Consider the following 21,643-nt stretch of genomic DNA (forward strand, 5'->3'; position numbering starts at 1 on the left):
CAGGTAAAATAACTTTCCTGAAAATATTGTATCATTTTGTATCAGTTTTCCTAAAAGTTTCTGCTTTATCACCCTTGATTAAAAAGATCACTGTTCTATTACCAGAGGTGGCAATTTTGTATCTTGTTCTGTTTTAAAAGTTCTGAACCACACTGATTTTAATCCTGCTTGTATAACAGTATTAATTGATAGACTCTTAATTCATAATCACTATACCCTAAAGCAGTATTTTTTTCTTTTTTCTTTTTTCTTTTTTTTTTTTTTAGTAGGGCTGGGGTTTGAACCCAAAAAAGCAGTATTTTTAATTGTGAAGAAAGTAGACCCTTTCCTCGGAAAAAACCTAAAACTTTGCATAAAACTTAAGGGACATTTTTTTAAATAATTTTTTAAATCTCATTTCTTGGCTAAGGGTGTAGCTCAGTGATAGAATGCTTGCTAGCATGTACAAGTCTCTGGGGTCAATCTCTAGCACTGCAAAAAAATAAAATTTTAGCAAACTCTAAAGGAACTCTACAAATGGAAACTAAAATATTACTATAACATACATTAAGCCATAAATCCTGCCACATTTCACTTTTATTTTTAATCTCCTTAGGGATATTTCCAAGTCCCACCAAAAGTTGTTTCCTTTTCTCTTTGATGGTACTGGAATTTGAACTGAGGGCCTCATGCTTGACTCTATCATTGGAGCCATGACCTTTTTAACTGCAATTGTTTTTCAGGTAGGTTACTTGTTTTGCATGGGCCAATCTTGGACCTTGATCCTCCTGCCTCCACCTTTGGCATAGTTGGGATTACTGGCATGAAGCACCATTCTTTGAGATATGGTCTTGCTAACTTTTGCCTGGGGTAGCTTCAAACTGAGATTCTCCTATCTCTGCCTGCTGATTAGCTGGGATTATAGCTGTGAGCCACCTCACCTGATGAAAGTTTTCTTTAAAAAAAAAAAAAAACCTTTGGCAACTCCAAGACTTGAAATCATTAGCATTGCCAGGAAGAATTTGAGTAAAAAAACTACAAGCCTGTAATTTATTCAAGAAGTTATTTTATAGCAGATGCTCTTTTCTCAGTCAGAAACATGGTTAGAGACCAAAACTATTTCTACTTGCTAGAGTGATAATTGGATGGTGAGTCATTAATAATATTCCTGTGTAATAATCTGCTATCACCAGTTTCAACCTGCCCTCTAAATCGTGCCCCTCCTCTCTAGCCACAAATGTCCCTCTGTCAAGATTTAATTAGAAACTGTGCCTTTTTTTTTTTAATTGTTTCCTATCTTTAAAATTTTCATCATTTCCCCAGATTTCCTGGTACCGTGTCCCAGTTCCTTCTTCCACTTGACTTAGGAAGGGTTCTTTGCAGCAGAATGGCATCCTTCATCTAATGATCCCTGATGGGGTGGGTGTGGGTGTGTGTGGGTGTGTGTGTGTGTGTTTAAAGCATCCATTTGTCTTTATAAAAAAAAAAATCCTAAAGCCTCTACCATCTTTGGCACATCTTCAATACAAACCAGGTAATATAATTTCGGTTTTGTTAGACAATTTCTCTTTAAAGTCAGATAGCTAACTGATTATTTCAGGTGTGACTGTCAGGAACAAGGTTTGACTTCCTCGATGCACAATGATGGAAAGCAAATCATTGTCCTTAACAGCTTCGATGACATCAGCTGTGGTTGTAACAGGTTGCCCATTTATGCTGACAATTACATCATGGTCTCTCAATCCTGAGCTGGGAAGAAAGGATGGAAGAAAAAGAAGACCATGAAACCATGAGAGGTTTACTTGCCCCATCTAGAACACAGCATCTCTCTGTCTGACATAACTATTTTGCTGGCATTAAACAAACCAGGAAGCTACAGATAGCCTCAATCCTTCCAAATATGAAGGCTGTCTAAGATATGCTATGAAATCACCCAGAGGACAATCGTATTTACCTTTGTAAAATTAATATCCTATCAGAATCACATAAGGAGTTTACTCCTACCGTATGTTGGATTTGATCTGGAATGAAGTTTTGCTTCTTATTTCTATTCATCTCTGACCTCTGTTAACCTCAAGCACATTCCCAGTCTTACCAGCCACAGTGCAAGCCCAAACACTGACTTTTCTCTGATCAGTTGATTTGGACAGCCCATAGTCTAAGGAAGTGCAGAGTATGCTGTGCCATTTTATAGGTGTTCTGCTTTCAGCAAATTAAAAACCAGTCAACCTTCCAAGACTAAATATTGAAAGCTCTGGCTCTCAGCTTATTTTCCTCAAAGCTGTGGTTGTTCAGTCTCTAACATGTTTTCTTCACATAGACAGTAGAATGTAGATACAAAAACCAGCTCCAAAAATGAAACTTCAGTAAATAGATAACCAGACAGACTGATGACTTGTCTCAAAGGTGAAAATAAACTGGAAAAGAAACATCAGATTAAATAATTCCAGGAGACACCATTTAAGGGAAACCAGAAGCATAAGAAAAAATGATAGCGTAGTAGGATTACCAAGATAATTTGAAGTTTAAAAAGAAATAGGGAGGCCCAGGCACAGTGGCTGAAGCCTGTATTCCTAGCTACTTGGAAGGCAAAGATCAGGAGGATCAAGGTTTGAGGCCAGCCCAGGCAAAAAGTTAGCAAGACCCCCATCTCAACCAATGGCTGGGCACAATGGTGTGTACCTGTCATCCCAGGTGCACTGAGAAGCACAAATAGGCAGTTTGCAGTCCAGGCCAGTCAGGCAAAAAGCAAGATCCTGTCTCAAAAATTAGCAATGCAAACAGGGCTGGGGGAGTGGCTCAAGTGGTAGAGCAACTGCTTAGCAAGCATGAGGCCCCGAGTTCAACCACTAGTACCAGAGGGAGGGAGGAAGGGAAGAAGGGAAGAAGGGACGGAAAGAGAGGAGGGAAGAAAAGAATTAGTAAGGCTGTAGGTGTAGCCTGTTTCATCAGGAAAAAAAGTGGGTAAAAGCCAGAAAGGATGGATTTCTGTATATCAGTGACTTCCAGTAATTCTCACATTTTAGCATAATTACAGCCACCTGGGACTCTTGTTAAAAATGCAGATTCTGGCTGGGGGTAGCTCAGGGACAGAACATGTTCTTAGCATGTGCAAGAAGGTCCTGGGGTTGATAGCAGGCACCACATACACACACAAAGAGGTCAGGTGCAGTGGCTCACATCTGTAATCCCAGCATTTGGGAGGCTGTAATAGGAGCATCAAAAGACCAGTTTGGGCTACATATTTCAAAAAAAAAGAAAAAATGAAGACTGATCCAATGGAAGGTGGAGGGCGCTATGATTCTGCCTTTCTTACTGGCTCTGATTGATGCTAACACCACTGCTTACACAGCACATTTGGAGTAACAAAAACTTAGGAGCTATAAGGAGTCAATTTGGCCTGGGACCAGAAGCTAAAAATGAGGCATTGGGGGAAGAGCCAGGCAGGAACCAGGGAAGTCTAGAAGAGCCTATGACAAGCCAGATTTCCTGAGTCCTAACACTTGACCATGTTGAACTGTTGGTACCTATGATTTCTTTCCCCCTATGAAAGAGTTGCTGTAGTCTAAATGGATGGCTAAGCTCTTGAAAAATAAAAACACCCAGAGGAAATGAAGAAGTGTGAGGCCCAGGAAAATACTATTTGTAAGACAGCTACCTCTTCCCTAATATTAAATGTTCCAAAACAACAATAGTCAGCTGGAGAATCTTCTTCGGAGGCTGCTCTACACTTTGATTTTATGACACAGGTCTTAAGATATTTTAAAAGACCTTCATATAAGCCGGGTGCTGATGGTTCACACCTGTAATACTAGCTACTTGGGAAGCAGAAATCAGGAGGCTCAGTTTGAGATCAGCCTGGGCAAACAGTTCTCATGACCACCATCCCCCATTTCCAAATAATCAGAACAAAATGGACTGGAGGTGTGGCTCAAATGGTAGAATACCTGCTTTGCAAGCAAGAAGCCCTGAGTTCAAACCCCAGTTCCACAAAAAAAAGATCTATATATAATATGCACTAAAACTTATAATACTCTGAATCCTTCTATTCATATGAACTAGCAGTTAATTCTTTAAATGATTTAATTATGTACTATTAATTAATTGCCATTAATACTTAATAACTATCAATTACTTGATTACATAAGACTTAATAGTTGCTAAGCAGCAATTATTAATATTGAGAGGGTAAATTTGGAGGCTAGGGCATTTGCCTGAGTTCAATCCCCAGAATTAAAAATAAAGGGGGAGGGGGGGAAGGAGGGTAGATTTGGTAATTCATAACAAAATTAACTTAAACTTAGGCTATTTACTCATATCAACACTGTCTAATAGAAATATAATACAAGCCACATATGTCATTTAAAATTTTCTAATACATTTAAAAAAAAACATAAAATTAATTTTAATAATGTATCTTATTTAACTCAGTATATCTAAAATATTGTCATTTTAACATGCAATAAATATTTTGAAATTTTCTGACAGATATTTTATACTGTTTCATGTAAGTCTTTGAAATACACTCAAAACAACACATGCCCAATGTGATCTCTTACACCATGCAATGATTAAAGTGAAATCCTTCCAAAGACAAAAAGGAAAGTGGGAAAATATTTCACGATTTTTTTTTTCATTTAAATCAACTAAAGTTGGCTGGTAGAGAGGCTCCAATGGTGGAGTGCTTGGCTAACAAGTGTGAGGGCCTGAGTTCCAGCCCTAGTACCACCAAAAAAAAAAAAAAAAAAAAGGTGTGGTTAAATCAACTAAAGTGAAATGACATTTTAAATTCAGTTCCTAAATCACTCTGACCACACAGTACTGGATGGAGCAATTGTAGTTCATGCATGAAAGCTTCCATGCATGCACCTAGAAAGAGCTCAGGAGACTAGGCCAAGGCCTGCCCTGTACTTACCTTTCAGCAGCTGATCCTTGAATCACTTCATAGATAAAAACCCCAGAACTCACATCAGGGAAATCTGGATCTTGCCTTTTCATTTCTTGAAGAAGGCTGGAAGGGAAGAGAAGGTTCGCAAACACAATGAGGTAACATCTGAGGCCTGGGAAAGCATGAAGCTCTCAGCAGTACAGCCTGTGTGTTCCACCCAAGGCTCTCAGGCACCCGTGAGGGTCCCATCCAGCCACTTTCAATATTTTCCTCTACAAGAAGTCCAGCCCTGTACCCAAAGCTTAGGATCACTGGACATGATACCGCACAGTGTCAGTGAAAGGCACTCTTGTCTAATGAACACTGGTACAGGCAGAGGCAGACATTGCCCTGTGACAAATAGAGCCTCTGGGCACAGAGTACTCTCACCGCAGTCCAAGTGCATTAGTTTTCCGACTAAGACTGTCTGGCTATGACTTTTGCCTCTGAGAAGCATCCCAGAGGTCACAAACTCGTGCTTACTTCAGGGTGAGGGGTAGCATTCGTAGACCCAGATATTTCTTCTGTGAAGGAGCCTTTCCTGGAAAGGAAAATTATAATATGTGACTCACAACGGAACTTCTTTCTTTTTGGCACAGCTTAAAAGACACCAGAGTCCCAGAATCTCTTTGCTGTTGTAGCCACTCTTGCATGTTGTCTGCCATGAAATGCATGCTTCAAAGAACATTTATCATCAACACAGACATACCTCCAGCCCACGGGTTTCATTTCTGCACTAGTTTAATCCAAGCATTTCCAGGTACAGCTCATGCTTGGTTTTTCTGCCTAGTCCCCGGCATGGTTGCCTAAACCACCATTACATGATCTGAAAGCCAGAGACCCAGTATCATAAAGAATTCAAACGGTCACTGTCCACAAAATAGAGTGCTCCTGAAGAACACAAGAGGGGACGGAAAAAACCCAACTCCCTTCACCTTTCAATTGGTGCTCATGGTATTCTTCCAAGAATTGTCTGATCCGATCTGAGGGAATGGCAAAGGAGATCCCTGCCGTCACCTTCAATGTGTTTATGCCAATCACATCACCATCCTGGCAAGGGAGAAGACATTTTATCATGCAGCTTTGCAACTTTACAGCGTTTGCATTCAGAGGGAAGGGGGACAGTAATCATCAGGATCAGAAGCAGGGCAAGGGGAAATTCTCACTGCTTCATTAGAAAGCAAGGGATGTCACTTTGCAAGACAACTAGTGTGGCGTCACAGGGTCAAAGGGTCAAGGCTGAGGATATTCTTTTTAATCTCAAACTCATTTTTCCTTTAGCAAAGTACAGTGATTTAAAAAAAAAACAAGTCTGTTTGCATTTTGCCACAAATAAGAGAATAAGGTGTATTTGCCTTTTTAGTACTTAAATGAAGCTACAAGTAAACATGGAAAAGGCAAAAAGCTGTTGGATGTTCAGCAACACTTCAGTGAAACTATTAGGAGGAACTAGCAAAATAGACCTTTGGAAATGAAGGTCGGCTGAACTAAAGCGGTGAAGTAGCTCTATATACTTCATCCTTCTTTAGACTTTGTCAAGTATTGGCAGGGACAGCAAAGAGATTTCTGGTCATATTAAAACACAGGTTATAATTCAGTAGGCCTGAAGTATAGCTTGAAGTTCATATGTGTTATATGTCTGCTCTAGTGAATTCATTGTCTAACAAAGAAGGCAGGCACAAAAAGTTACATGCAATGTTGAGGATAAGATGCGCTCAACTGGCTGGGGATGTAGTTCAGAGTTGAGCATTTGCCTAGTGTGTGCAAGGCCCTCCTCAGTTCCACCCCAGCACCTACACACACACACACACACACACACACACACACACACAAATGCAAATGTTTAAAGAGGGAAGCACAAGTCTAACTTGTGTTTTCATATGTACTTGAACAATTGGAAATCTTGACATTTCCTCTGGAGATATGACATCAAATTTAATAGAAATACATGATAAAACAATGGGTTCTGGTTGCAACTTTTCTGCCATCTATAAGCAGGTCAAGACCAAAAACCTGAACAGATCACATTATATAATTAGCATTTTCAGATGAGGGACGGTTCTTCATGTGCAAAAGCAGGAGTTCTTCAACAATATACATTACATAGCATAGTTGGTCATTTGGTATAAATCTGGGTTTAATATCTGGGGCTTTTGGTAACTGTCGAATGAATACAGAAAGCCTACAGAAGAGGAAAACTTCAGAGTAAACCAAAGCCAGAACATTGGTGCTCTCCGTGAGATGGATCACAACAGGATGATAAATCCATCATAGATCATACACTTTTTCCTAACCAATTACTTAAGATCCAAGAATCAAAAAGCATCATTCCACAATTCTCTATACAAGAATGCCACTCAAGTCTGCATCATAGAATTTGAAAGTTAGGAAGAAGAAATAGGAAGTAACAAAGAAAAAATGGCCACTTACCAAGTTCACCAGAGGACCCCCAGAATTCCCGTGCTAAAGATAAAAAGTTGAAAAAGCCATGAGAATACACTTGATGTCATTTATACATAGATCCTAATGAGTTTATCAGAAGCAGCCTGCTCTAGTACACCTGGTCCTCCAAGGCAGGCGTAATCATGCCACCTGTCATCACAATACAGAAGTCAGTATAAGTAAAAAGAACCACAGAGGACCCTGCGTTCTGCAGCAGTGTGAGCTCTATGACAGACTGCCAGACCATCTGGTAACATGGATGTCAGGTATCACATCCAACAGGCTCAAACACTAACAATTCCATTCCTCTCCTGGGGATCTAACTGACCTCTGGACATGCCCAAAAGGCCAAAGGGAAAAGAGTTTGCTCTGAAGTTTTCTTCTATCTCCTGCCAGTATCTTTTGGGATGAGGAAAGACTTCTTAAGTGACTTACATTAATGATGGCATCGGTCTGGATGTAGTCCATGTCTGAATCCTTCAACCCCAGCTCTTTGCCTCCTCGCTGTGTGGTGCTGACAATCCCTGCAGTAACAGTGTTCTGCAGAGAAAATGGGCTGCCCAACGCCACCACAAACTCTCCAGCCCGAAGATCAGATGATCTTCCCAGAAGCAATACAGGAAGGTCAGTCTGCACACAGGCAGGAGGGATGAGGGGGTCAGAAAGGACAGAGAACAAATCAAGAGCAGAATCACCCAATATTTTTATCTAACACATTTATGACACCAACTCTGTCATGTTGGCACTTATCAAAGAAGCACCCTCCCACACAAGGTTCTTTAGCTACCATATGCTTCTTCCTCAAAGTACAACTACCATCAACCTCTCACTTGTTCAGATAGTATCACCTCTAGGATTAAAACTTATTGCTTTATAGAAATTACTATTTGCAAACTGCCAGCAAAAAAACTGATGGATGCAAACTGACATTGCCAATTCATTTAGCACATTTTAACTCAAAAGTTTGCAATGTGAACCAGCCACAAACAGGAAGGAGATCACCCAGAACAGTACTTCTCAAACTGTACTGTGCCCACCACACACTTGGGGAATCTTAGCAAAATGCAAGTTCTACTCAGTAGATACGCCTGGAGGCTGAGAGTCTACATTTCTACAAACCCCACAGACAACATGCCGACCCCAGCTTGTATAGCAAAGGTCTCAAAGCATTTCTTAGTGGCTTTGAGCCCATCGCAATAATGTCTGGTATCTTAAGACAGAGAAATTATTTTCCTAGATGCGGCCTTGGAGGAGTCATAGAAGAAAAACAAAAGATAGAAAAGACTTCAGGATAACTAATAGAAACCACCAGGAATGTAAAGACAGACAAGAAAAAAAAATAATAAACAGAAGGAAAGAAGAAAAAAGCACATACTAGACAGAAAAGATGTGGTGTGCTAGTGGAGTGAGAAAGAAAACATCAGCAAATGGATGAAAATCCCCAAACATGCAGACTCTGACTGTCTCCCAACTACTCACATTTGGCTCAATCTTAATCAGTGCAAGGTCCAGTTTATGGTCAATGTCCTTGACAGTGGCTTCATACTGGACCCCGCTCTGGAGCTCCACCTGGATCCGCTGCTGGTTAGTGATTACATGAGCATTGGTGACAATGAGCCCGTCCTCAGACACTATGAACCCAGAGCCACTGGTGACCGGAATTTCCTTGTTGCTGAGAGGTGACCTGTCTCCGGAAGACAGCAATATGAGCAGAGGGCAGGAATCAGGAGATCCAACCGCCATCTGAGAATATGGGGGAACTTCACACACATTAAACATATCTCCATCACTGTTTTTTCTGACTTTTTACTTTTTCCTGTCTCTGTTTATCTTCTCCATGTGCAGTGTGTCCTGCCATCTCTAGCAAACAGGATTGAGAGCTGAGGTCAATTCCCCTTTTCAAGGACACTGCTTCCTTCCTCAGAGGGAGCGAGGGTGGCACCTTTGGGCCCTCTGCTGCAAACAGGCCACAGGTAATGATAATACTGTAGGCATTTGTGAGTTAAGCGCCACAAAATCAATGACCTGGACAGGGAGGGAGTCAAGGGGGCTTGGTTTCCACTAGCAACTGGCCTTGTGACCTAGAAAAATTTAATCTTGGTATCTGGATCTGGGCTTCCTTGCATGCAAGCAATGGGGCTGGACCAGATCACCACCAAGATGCCTGCTGGCTTCCACATCTGGCCTTAAATTGTGCCTATGGGACATGAAGGAGACAAAACCCCTCCTCTCCCCGCCCCCCTCCCCAGCCACGTCAGTGCCCAGACAGGTATAGGTCAGGTTCGGAAGCCAGAATCCTTGTGCCTTGCTCTTTGGCTAAATAACCTTGAATGGATTTTTTTTTCCTTTTTGTTTTTTTCAAGGCTGAGGATGGAACCCAGGGCCTTGCACGTGCTAGGTGTAGGCTCTACTACTGAGCTACATGGTCAGCAATCTCTTTGTGCCTAAGTTTCTTGGCAGCGGTTTTTACGATTTAATGATGTTTGCAAGGGGCCTGGAGCAGGTAGGCACCGAGAAGCAGTCAGCTGGAGAAGATGCTCCTGCGAGCTTTACCTGCGGAACAGCTGCAAGTGAACAACAGACGGCGCCACCTTCTCCACCACCTCCGCGATGAAGTTGTACTTGCTCCTGAGCCAGCCTGGGCTTCTGGTTCCTGTGAAGAAATGCTCCATGCTTGGGGGCAGTGGCAGCCTCGATCCCTGACAGATTTGGACGTGTATCTCAAATCTCTGAGTGAATTTCTTTCCTCCCTTCTCCCACCGTCCCTCTCCTTCCTCTCTCATGCTCCCCACTCCTACGAAGTGACTGGGGGCCCCCATAGGGCTATGCCTTGAGGCAACCAGACCTGTCATACGAGACGGAAAAAATTAAAAAGGGATGATGGTATCCAAAGTGAATGAGGAGAAGCCACGGGGCAGCAGGTAAGGAGACATCGGAAGTAGGAAAGAAAAATCAGGAACATAAAAAAGGTTGGATCCCTGGGCAAATGAAACAGGATGGACCCCGCTCGAGCTGTGCGATCCAAGTAAGGGAATGATTACTTCTTTAAGTTCAAAGTGTCGCGCCCGGAGAGCCTGCGGCCATCCAGCTCACCTGGAGCCCCGCAGTCGCCCTTTTGCACGGGCACGGCCGGGAGCGCGCCACGGAGGCGCGCGGCGCGGTTCTCGGCGCGGAGTGCACACAGGCTGGGGTAGGTGCGCCCGTCGCTGCCGCACACGGTCGCCCCCGTCGCCGGGCAGCCGCAGGTGCCCAGCCGGCCGCCGCCGCGCCCTGGGCGGAACGGCGCGTGGCACTGCAGCCCGGGGGCGCACGGCCGGCCACGCGCCCCGCCGCAGGCTTCGCCCTCGGTCGCCGCGCACACGCGGCAGCAGCGGCAGCGATCCAGCACCGGCGTCGTCCCCGCCGAGCAGGTGGGCAGCGGGGGACAGCGCGTTGGATCGCAGGCCTCCGGGCAGGGCAGCGAGGCTCTGGACCTCCTGGCCTCCACTCTGGGCACAGGCAACCGGGGCAACAGCAGCCACAGCAGGAAGAAATGTCCGAGCCCAGCCAGTTGCAGCTGAGGTCTACTCATCTTGTTCCCTTCCCTCTTCGCTCCACTTTTCCAGTTACTTCACCCTGGACTCACAAGTGACCTAAAATGAGCCACGCTTTTTCCTGGTCATGGTGCTTCCTCCTTCAGCCTGCAGACTTTAAGAGGCAGAGCCCGGCACACCCCCACCCCCCGCCCCGCATACCCCACCACCCGGCCTGCCCCAGGGCCAGCGCCACTCCCAAGCAGGGAAGGGAGGTCCCTAGCCCTGCCCTGAGCAGGGGCCTACCTCGAGAAATCCATAAACCACTAATGGGGCAGACTGACAGGCACCCACCCACAGCCAGAAGGTCCTCATTAGGAAAACACACAACCATACTTCAGGATTTCACATGGTTTTATTACAAAACAAGCAACAAAACAGCTTTAGAAAATTATTTTTTGCTACATACCAATTAGGAGATCACATAAACTGAAAAGCATTAAGTTTTCATGCACTCCCCTCAGGGCTTTAAGTGAGTGCATTTTCACAGCCAACCCTACTGGGTTCAAAACACAACTGTCATCCCACACCTTCATAAGCAGGCAGGAGGGACAAACTGTGTTTTGCCAAACATTTGCTTTATTCAAACTCAACCTAACACCAGTGACTGTAATTGACTTGGCAGGCAATAACACAAAGAGAAAAGGGGACTGAAGGAAAAGAAGGATATATATATATATATGAGAGAGAGAGAGAGAAAGAGAGAGAGAGAGACAAGACCACCTGAAACACTAGCACACACAGCAGGTCAAGACCATTTCAGAAGCCTCATGGGAATAGCCAACTATTCCCATGGGTCGTATTTCACAAGGAAAATGCACTATGTCTTTTGGTTCCTTTAAAATAACTACTCAGAATTTTTCCAAGCTTATACTTGATCACTAACCTCTACTGCATCCCACTCTAGCTTCAATCACATATGCACCATCTTTGGCTCACATGAAAACACTGTGGAAGGCCTGGCATGGTGCCACATACCTGTAATCCCAGTACTCAGGAGGCTGAGGCAAGACCAACCTGGATTATACAGAGAGATTCTATCTCATATACAAAACAAAACAAAGCAAGGACACAAAAAAAGACCATGATGTGAAATTAGCCAGAAAGTAAGAAATATAGACAGAAAAGGAATTCTGAAATAAGATTTGGGAATGTATTCACATTTAGGCTTCATGGAAGATATTTTTCTGATATTGGAATTACATTAGCAAGTGTTTGCCAGTTAGAGTCCTCAAAAAGAAAGAAAGTCCTTGTTTTCCCTTTATTAAGCTACTACAAATTGGATTATGTTTAATTTAACACACTCTCAAATAGACCTAACTGGATATAAACCTATCAGCTTATTATAATAGCCAGTGAATTTACAAGTAGCAATGTAGCAGAGTTTATTTTAAAAAGAGAGAAATAAGTAGATTGTGACAACTTAAACACCAAAAGCTGTGACATCATTTCCATGAGTCAGGGGATGTTTGCAGGCACTGCAAAAGTTCCTTATTTTCCTTAGTTCCACATCTCACACTATGTACTTCTGTTGACTAGGCAAAGAATTTTCTTGAGAAAAATCTGAAGGTAAAACCAGACACAAAGGGGTTTAGGAATTTTGAATAGCTTTTTAAAATCATGCTACATGAAGTTGGTTGTGACCATGATCACTCGTAAATAAGTAATTCCCAAACCCAAAATGTCTGAGAACAAAAGTACACAAGAGTTTATTTTTAAAGAGGAGGTGGGGGTGGGGAACCTGGGACCACAACGCTAAACTTAAGTGAGAGACAGCCACAATGCAGTGACCAGGGCAAATTCTCACCATGACCCAGGCTTCAGAGTGACTACACTTCCAGAAAGAAACATAGTCCCCCTCAAGCCACTGAAGAATGTCACAAGAGCTTTCTCTCCAGCATTAAATGTGGGCAGAGGAGGGTGGGGATTTACTTAGGTCACTAAGTAAATTAGGTTACTAATTTCTAATTAAAATAAAATTACTTGATCTAGCTGGTAAAAGTTACAAATGGAGATGAGCACTATTTGCTTTCCCTTTAAGAATCCCCTACAAGTTTCTGGTAGCAATTTGTCACAGGCATTGGCGAGACATATGCTCCCAAGTGCACTGGAAATAGGACCTGTCTATTGGAAGGAGGCACACCCTAAAACTGGGCGGAACACTCAATTTTCTAGGCTCTTTTGAAACCTGGGAAATCTCAAGCCAGCAACTTGGAACCTCTAACACTATCTATCTATCTATGATAGATAGATAGATAGATAGATAGATAGATAGATAGATAGATATAGATATAGATACTTCCACTAAAGTACAAGGAACCTCCTCAGATTACAGGGTTTCATCATGCAAGTGCTCATGGCTTTGTCCAAAGGGCAACACAAGGATAAAAAAGTAACAAATCAATCAGGGTACACAAGACACAGCACTTATAATTAGACAAATGTTGACCCATTGGAAAGGAGCTCTGAGGCAAAGATTCAAGATAGTCTGCCTTTGCCCAAACAGAACTTTTCTCCTTTCTGGAAAACATGAATCAAAAAAGCTAAGCAGGATGACTATCACCCATCTCTTCTTGGCACCTGCTTTCAAGCTAATCTGAACCTCTAACACAGAGCTAGATGTATTCCACACATTACACCCTCACCCCTCACCCATTCAAATAACACTGTTCTGCTCTCCACACTCCTAACACCTAACACTGATACACGCATCCTTGGGCCTGATCCAGAAACTGGACTGTTGGATCTGCCACTCTTATCTATAGCATTTGGGGGTCACAGAGCATCAAGAGGAAGAGAATAATTCCCACAGCTGGCTGGTGCACCTCACAAGGGATTGCCATCTTCCCCAGAAGGTTCTCTAGGAATCTACCCTGGCTGATATTCCCAGCACTGCCTCTCATGGTGGATCCTATTCAAGCTAGACCTCATCTTCCCCATCTCATTATCTTTCAGCTGGGTTAATACCACCTTGCTTCTTCCCCCAAGGCCAGCCAGTAAAGAGAAATGGGATAAAACCAGGTGACCGGCCTAAGATCCTGAGCCTAGACTGAAAATGAAATGAAGAAACTAAACAAGGACAAGGAAATAAAACTTGGTTGGGGTAAAATAGAGCTCCCAACCTCCTCAGAAGAGGAGGCACAAAAAATAACCCCTACCAGGAAGACCTTGGGAAAGTCAACAAGAGGCAAGGAACGCTCTCTCCACTGGTACACCTATGAGTCTAACCTAATGATTTTCCTAAATTAAATATACTGCATTGATAATACAAAAAAAAAAAAAAGCCAGCTGGATGGACTCCTCCCACAGAGCTTCCTTCAGGACATGAGGGCCATGAAGACCTCTGAATGTCCTCCAACAAACAAGGCAGAGAAACTGAATCACAGCCCTCTTTCTCTCCCTTCCTCCTGTGGCCATGCTTCATCACACATCAGAGGTCCGTATGTTCTCATCGTCAAGGTTGAACACAAATGGTTTCTCCTTCAGGTGCTGGGGCTCTGATCTGTGCCTCATCCGGGAGCTGGGCAGCAGCCCAGCAGTACTGCTCTCCCCAAGTCGAGGCAGGAACAATGAGTCCTCCAGAGCTTCCTCAGCTGGAACCAGCTTTTCCCCGGCCTTGGGGACAGGTGTCCAGGGTTGCCAGGAGGAGACCACAGAGGGGGCCTTGCAGAGGGCTTTCTTTTCTTCCATAGGTGGCCTCCCTCTACACGAGACAGAAATAGGCCCACCTGGGAGGCTGGAGCTTCCAGGCCTGGTCAAAGAAATGGATCTGGAAAAGGACATTTCCTGGGAACACAGAAGAGAAGAAAAGGACAAAGTTAAGTAAGGATTTTTTTTTCTGTCAAGTTTATCCCAAAGTCCCAGGAAGAGTGCCCACCCAGTATCATCACTATAATCCAGAGACACTCGTCTGCAAAAATCAATTACATGCAATGAAGCCAGGTGTAGTCACGCACCTGGAGTCCTATCTGTCAAGAGGCTGGGGATGAGAAGTGCTTGAGCCCAGGGATCCATGGCCAGCTAGCAACATAGCCAGACACCTCAAAAATAAATAAAAAGTTGAGCAGAATTCACTGCATGTGTCAGGGTCTGCCTGGCAGTGAGACTTGTAGGATACATAAGAAACTCCATGTCTCTGTCCAGCGTGACCTTGCCTCCTCCAACAACCAAAAAGAGTAAAATAAAAATGTGTACCCCAAGTAGTAGAAAGAGAAAAACAAGCCAGCCAGCCTGTGGCTCCAGCTGTATGTAGGCCCTGGGCTGCCTGCCTACATCACCAAATAAAACACGTCCACTCGGGGAGAATTTATCTCTAAGTCAACACTATACCACAGAACGGAAGTGACTTACTCTGGGGTGGCACTTGAGAGCCTGGACAGCTGCCCCAATCTCCTTGATCCAGCTGTGCATGTCTTCAGGGCTGTCCGCCTGCAAAACATTCACAGCACTTACACAGATGTTTTGGGTACTGTGACGTCAGCTTTCAAGTTGTTGGCTCAATTTTAAGTTCATAAAAACACACCATTAGAGTTGGAAGGGACCTTGGAAATCATCTAGTCCAGTGGCTTGCAGACTTTTGAGGACATTTTTTTCCTACAATATCCTTACTTGACACCCAAGAAATAAAATAGCTCAAAGTAGAGCTGCTCTGAGTTGGGGCAGGAACTTTAGGGGAGGGGAGACCCATGCCCTATAGATGTCCCTCACCCCAACCAGAATAGAGCTGACCCAGTCTAGCCTCCTAGTTTTGCCAAAAGGAAAATAGGACCTGGAGTGCCAAAACTCAAGGTTGATCTAGATTTGAGCTCTGCTCACTCTCAATATAGTTATCTTTCCACTATTGCTATCTTACCACAAGAATCCCATTTTCAATCCTATAAAGCCAAATCCTTCTGCAAATCCTCCACGGTATGTCCAATCTCCAGAAATGGACCTTTCCTCACCGCACAAGCTACCCAGGTCTGAACTGAAAATCCACCCAGGCCTCAAGGGTTGCAGACCTTGAAGAGCTAGCTGAAGAATAATCTGGACAATGGTACAGAGTTAAAATATTTCCCCCAAAAACAACCTACCAACCCCAGAAGGGGGCAGCAGCAGCTCTGTGAAAAAAAGGAAAATCAAGAGGTCTGGCCAGGGCAGGCAGAGCCTCTTGGTGCTTCTGAGTCCTGCGAGGTTTGAGCTCAGGTTCAGATGTTTACTGAGGAGCCTATTCAGGGTCACGTGGCAGCAGGGTAGCATCCACAGAGGTGGGAACAGGACAACCCATGACCTCTAGAAATTTACAGTTGTTAGCCTCCATCTGTCCCCGGCACTGGTCCTTGACAGCATGGATTTGCAGGCAAGTGCAGACAGACAGTGTGCAAACACCGCACCCAACCCTAAAGCTCTCTGCTTCATCTCCTTTACTTTTCCATGCCTAAAATGACAACTCCTTCCCTTTGCATTCCCATTCTGTCAGGATAAATCTGACTCATTTTGGTTTGTGTGTTTTAATCCTCAAACTTGCATCCTATGCCTTCCTTCCACTTACCCCAAAACAAACCCACCTTGGTTAAATATGCGTAGTAGACAAGACAAGGGCACTAGGTCAGAAAGAGCAGAGTGACTAGGGCCCAATGTGCTGTGCTTGGTTATTTGTGTATACTTTTTTCCCTCCTCCACTTTCCAGTTACTTGACAAGCTGATAGCTCCCCAAATAAAAGACAAACTATCCCTGGTCCGAAAGGATAACCAGGATTGGTCCAACCTTACTAAGATCAGGAGTAAGGCTGTTCCACAGGCAGAAATATTGGGAGAATTAAATGAGCTAAATTAGGTAAAGCTGTTTGAACAGAACCTGATACACAGTAAGTATATATCCGTAAGTATAACTATTGCTGTTGCTTTTACTGTTACGTGATATGAGGGAAGCAAAGGAAGCCTTAAAATTCGCTGCGTGAGCCATGAGACATTTTCCTTCAACCGACATGCAAACCCAGCTTCAAAAGACTGGATCAAATAAAACAACACATTTGGAGGGGGAAGGTATTGTGAAGTTGAATGATTGGGCATAACTGTCATTAGGAGAAAAACATTAATTAGAGCTGTCCTTCTCAGAGAAACAAAAGATGATTTGGTAGGGGGAATGCCAGGAGTTAGAGGGAAAGACCAGGAAGGGAGTGGGGAGAAGCAAGCTTCTCTCACGTCACATAGCAGATCTGACATTTTCATTAGACAGCCTGGAAAACGTCTATGAGACAACCCAATAATTAGTAACCTAGGAGTGCTGAGCAGTTCTTTGTACCATCTTAGCAAAATGTAAATGCAGGGATGGGGTTAAGCTCAGGGATACAACAGGTGCTTAGCATGTGTTGGGCTCTGGATGCAATCTCCAGTACCAAATTTGAATAAATCAACCAAAGGCTACCGTCACAAGCCCCAGATTACCTATCTAATTGTGCTTGGAGGCGCTATCTCACCACCAAAGTCACATCTTTGCAAGGAACTACTCAGTAGGCCTGGTCTTCACCAAAGCCTCTGCGTAGCCAGTAATCACTGAACAGTAGAGAACTAAGAACCGCCTGATTTAAGATTCAGGGACCGCAGCACAAGAATTAAATGTAAAGTATTATTCTTTACATTATTATTCCCTACTTTCAAGTAACAGGACTCATGTTTCCACGCTGCTAGTTCTCCTCATCTACAATGCTGCTCCTCCTATCTCTACACATAAAGCTTTTTTATAGCCAGGATTCCTCGGCTCCTGGATAAATTAAAGTGCCTAGATTAAAGACTGCACTCATCTTTTTGACGTTGTTTTTTATTGTTTGTTTGTTGACTGAGAAAGGGTCTTACTATATAGCCCAGGCTGGAACTCACAACCCTCCTGCCTCAGCCTCCCCTCCCCCAAGTGGTGGGGTTATAGGCATGTACCCCCACACCCTGCTGAACGTGCACTCTCTCTCTTTTAAGAAATCTCTTGCTGGGGCATGGCTCGAGTGGTAGTGTGCTTGCCCTGAATTCAAACCTCAGTACCGCTAAGAGAGAGAGAGAGACAGAGAGACAGACAGACAGAGACAAAGACAGAAGAGAGAGAGAGAGAGAGAAAGGCTGATTTCCGGCTAACAATATAGATGTCATTTGTCAACAATGTATTTTTTTTACCTGTACCCTTACTAGAATTAAATATAATAATTTTTTTAAATTTTTCGATCTGATAGACAACATAACTTTTAGTAATTAACAGAAAAATTGTTTAGGCATTCTAGTTTTTCCCTTATTTTCTAATTCCCTCTTCTTGACATTCTCCTGTCAGACAGCCTAGGTAGGAACTCAGCCATGAAGATAAACACTACTCTCTAATAAGCATTATTTTAAACTAGTATTCAAGGGCCAGAGTTTTAACTCAGTGGTAGAGCACCTGCTTAGTATGTACAAGGCCCTGGGTTGATCCCATGCACCAAAAATCTATATACATGCACACAATTTCAAGAGAAAAACATGTATTACAACTGATCCCATAGGGAAAGAAATGGAATATTATTTTATAGAAATCACAGTAACAATATCTATTAGTAGTTTTAAGAAGTGAGATCCAGTTTGGGGACAGCAAAAATTCAATGGAGCCAAAAATTGTATGCAATAACAATAGTGTAGGTATGTAGCTATCTTTTATGGAAAGCCTGTGCTTAGCTTTCATCAAAATCTCAAAAATATCTTAAAACCACATCACAAGGTAGCTTCATGAACCAGAGGGAAAAACAGGGCTGAGGCCCACCCACTCCATGATGAATTACTAGATCAATAAAAAAGTGCTTAATGTTGGGTAAAACAAAAAGGGAAATGGCCAACCAAGCCCTTCCTCTCTTCCTGGAGTGCTCTTGTGTGTACATTTGTTTCTGGTGCTTGGTTCCACCGAAAAAAGTAGGGTTACTATCTTTGCAGGTGGTTTTTGAGATGAGACAGACAAATCATTTCAGTCTGTGATTTTATTGCAATCCAGTGAGCTTTTACTGAGTATCTACTGTATCCCCAGAACTATAGATGCAATGGTTTCAAGCAATGAATTATGGTGGCCATCATCAAAGATGTCCAGGATCTACCTCTGGTCATTGCTATCGTCCCATCCTAAATCTTTAGGCACTTCCTCCTTTCTTCTATTCCCAACTTGTGCAGTCTTCCTTTCCCAATGGATGATTACCTCTGCCCTCTTCCTGAGAACCAATCCAATCTTTACACATGGCCATATCATATATGATTGTGTAGACTGTGAACTACATAGGTCTAGGTGATGGCATTCACCTTGTAGTCTAGATTAAGCAGAAATAACTAAAGAGTTCTAGCCCGACACTGCAACTCACCTATTAGTCCATTCCTCGTGGTGGCTCTTGTCCTGATTTAGCACCCTAGGTCTGACAACTGGGCCTAGACCAAACTACCAAGACCACTACATTTTTCATTTTTAATAACTAGTTCTCCTCTTGATAAACCAAATACCCCAGTCATAGAGCCTTATAGCACCTAAGTTTTTGTTACTCCAATGTGCTGTGTAACCAGTGGCGTTAGCATCAGTCGGAGCCAGTAAGAAAGGCAAAATCACAGCCCTCGCCCTCCACCCTCCACCCCTCTCCACTGATCCTCCATTGGATCAGTCGTCTTCTTTTTTTTTTTTTTTCTGTAATACTGGGATTTGAACTCAGGGCCTTACACTTGCTAGGCAGGCACTCGACCACTTGAGTCACTCCACTAGCCAAAAAAAGATGGCTTTTCATGAACAGTAAATACTACTACAGTGTAAGAGATCACAGGAATCAAATGAACATCAATGAAACATGTAGGTTAAATGACCTAAACTACCTAAGTAGTTAGAATCCAGCCCAAGTCTTTCTACTCTGTCCATAGAGCTGTTTTCTCTGCCTAGATAGATATCCCCTGATGGCTGGGCTGGCTTTCCTAGATCCTGAGGATAAAGAGGTCTTTGAAGCCAAGTATGATGACTCACTCCTATAATCCCAGGTAGCTGGGAGGCAGATCATAGTTAGAGGCCAGCCTAGGCAAAAAGTTCACAAGACCATCAAAAAGCTGGGTCCGGTGGTGCACACCTGCAATCTCAACTACCCGGGAGGCATAAGCAGGAGGATCATGGTCCAAGGCTGCCCTAGACAAAAACATGACACCCTACCTGAAAAATAACTAAAACAAAAAAGAGTTGGGGATGTGGCTTAAGTAGTAAGAGTGCCTGCCTAGCAAACATAAAGCGGAGTTCAAACCCCAATACCACTAGAAAAAAAGAGAGAGAGTTCTTTCTGGCAGATGAACTGAGCACGACTTAGGAAGCAGGTCAAAAGGCCACTCAGGCATGAAGGGTGAAACTTCTGCACCTCAGCATCACGCTGCAGGAGTGTTTTGACTTGGAGCACAGGGCTGACCCACACCCCACAGCCCAGTGGCGATTTGGCAGGATTTTTCTCAAAAATGAATGAAAGGAGCTGGCAATGTCAAGGAAAAGTTATGATGATATTTTTTGCTAACGATCAATTTTGAGCTTTCAAAGCACAAATTAGAATTATCTGAAAACTTGGTGCTTCCATGACCTCAACAACATTCCACATTTGAAGACTTGGCTAATGATATTGGTGTGATAACATCAGGGAACGCAACCTTTTAAATATGACAAAATAAGAAGTGTCAACAGTCCAAAGATCTCCATACCTTATGAGACCAGTATTTTCCACATGGAAACCATGCATAGGTAAAAAAGCATCTGTTCAAGGTGAAACCTGACCAATGGCTCTTAAAGTAAGCATATGAAAATCTATTGATATGGTTTCAGATTAGATTCCACACTGCACCTAAACATTAAGAAATTAGCATTTGTCAGGTCTTGGTATAAGAGGAAATTAATCACCTGAATGGACCTGTAACACAAAATGAAATTGAAGCAGCAATCAAGAGTCTCCCCAAAAAGAAAAGTCCAGGACCTGATGGATTCTCTGCTGAATTCTATCAGACCTTTAAAGAAGAACTGATACCAACCCTCCTTAAACTATTCCACGAAATAGAAAGGGAAGGAAAACTGCCAAACACATTTTATGAAGCCAGTATTACACTTATCCCAAAACCAGGAAAAGACACCTCCAAAAAGGAGAACTACAGGCCAATCTCCTTAATGAACACTGACGCAAAAATCCTCAACAAAATAATGGCAAACCGAATTCAACAATACATCAAAAAGATTATTCACCACGACCAAGTAGGCTTCATCCCAGGGATGCAGGGGTGGTTCAACATACGAAAATCAATAAATGTAATAAACCACATTAACAGAAGCAAAGACAAAAAACACTTGATCATCTCAATAGATGCACAAAAAGCCTATGATAAGATCCAACACCATTTCATGATAAAAGCTCTAAGAAAACTAGGAATAGAAGGAAAGTTCCTCAACATTATAAAAGCTATATATGACGAACCTACAGCCAGCATTATACTTAACAGAGAAAAACTGAAACCATTCCCGCTAAAATCAGGAACCAGACAAGGATGCCCACTATCTCCACTCCTATTCAACATAGTACTGGAATTCCTAGCCAGAGCAATTAGGCAAGAAAAAGGAATAAAAGGAATACAAATAGGTAAAGATACTGTCAAAATATCCCTATTTGCAGACGACATGATCCTATACCTTAAAGACCCAAAACACTCTACTCAGAAGCTTCTAGACATCATCAATAGCTATAGCAAG

General features: G+C 43.1%; 2 protein-coding genes across 5 annotated transcripts in view; both read right to left on the reverse strand.

Annotated features, from left to right (window-relative positions):
• Positions 1–940: 940 nt before the first annotated feature.
• Positions 941–11,046, reverse strand: Htra4 (HtrA serine peptidase 4). Of its 2 annotated transcripts, none has more exons than XM_020164409.2 (9): positions 10,442–11,046; positions 9,902–10,001; positions 8,828–9,032; positions 7,784–7,978; positions 7,337–7,369; positions 5,842–5,956; positions 5,390–5,447; positions 4,895–4,990; positions 941–1,728 (listed from the first exon to the last, which is right to left on the reverse strand). In XM_020164409.2, the coding sequence occupies exons 1-9, from the start codon at positions 10,917–10,919 to the stop codon at positions 1,563–1,565; spliced, it is 1,446 nt and encodes a 481-aa protein (XP_020019998.2). In that variant the 5' UTR covers positions 10,920–11,046; the 3' UTR covers positions 941–1,562. The 2 variants fall into 2 exon arrangements, with proteins under 2 accessions (XP_020019998.2, XP_073910720.1); XM_074054619.1 differs by having other exon boundaries at positions 1,569–1,723.
• Positions 11,047–11,256: 210 nt separating this feature from the next.
• The window catches only part of Plekha2 (pleckstrin homology domain containing A2), a 63,838-nt gene continuing 53,451 nt past the window's right edge, over positions 11,257–21,643 (reverse strand). For all 3 annotated transcript variants that reach the window (XM_020164411.2, XM_020164413.2, XM_074054628.1), the window contains 2 exons: positions 15,271–15,348; positions 11,257–14,706 (listed from right to left, as the gene is read on the reverse strand). In XM_020164411.2, the coding sequence (XP_020020000.1) occupies positions 14,344–14,706; positions 15,271–15,348 (441 nt within the window). In that variant the 3' untranslated portion in view covers positions 11,257–14,343. The remainder of the gene's footprint in view (positions 14,707–15,270; positions 15,349–21,643) is intronic.

Source organism: Castor canadensis, chromosome 14 (genome assembly GCF_047511655.1).
Source record: "Castor canadensis chromosome 14, mCasCan1.hap1v2, whole genome shotgun sequence".
Classification (NCBI taxonomy): domain Eukaryota; kingdom Metazoa; phylum Chordata; class Mammalia; order Rodentia; family Castoridae; genus Castor; species Castor canadensis.

Bases quoted from the DNA above. Each gene is read 5' to 3' on its own strand.
- Htra4 (XM_020164409.2), bottom strand. From the start codon at position 10,919: ATGAGTAGACCTCAGCTGCAACTGGCTGGGCTCGGACATTTCTTCCTG. The intron at 5,448-5,841 runs GTGAAGGGAGTT...TTTCCTTTCCAG, and splicing joins CCATGAGCACCAATTGAAAG to GAAAGGCTCCTTCACAGAAG. The intron at 1,729-4,894 runs GTAAGTACAGGG...CTTTCTTCCCAG, and splicing joins CAAGGATCAGCTGCTGAAAG to CTCAGGATTGAGAGACCATG.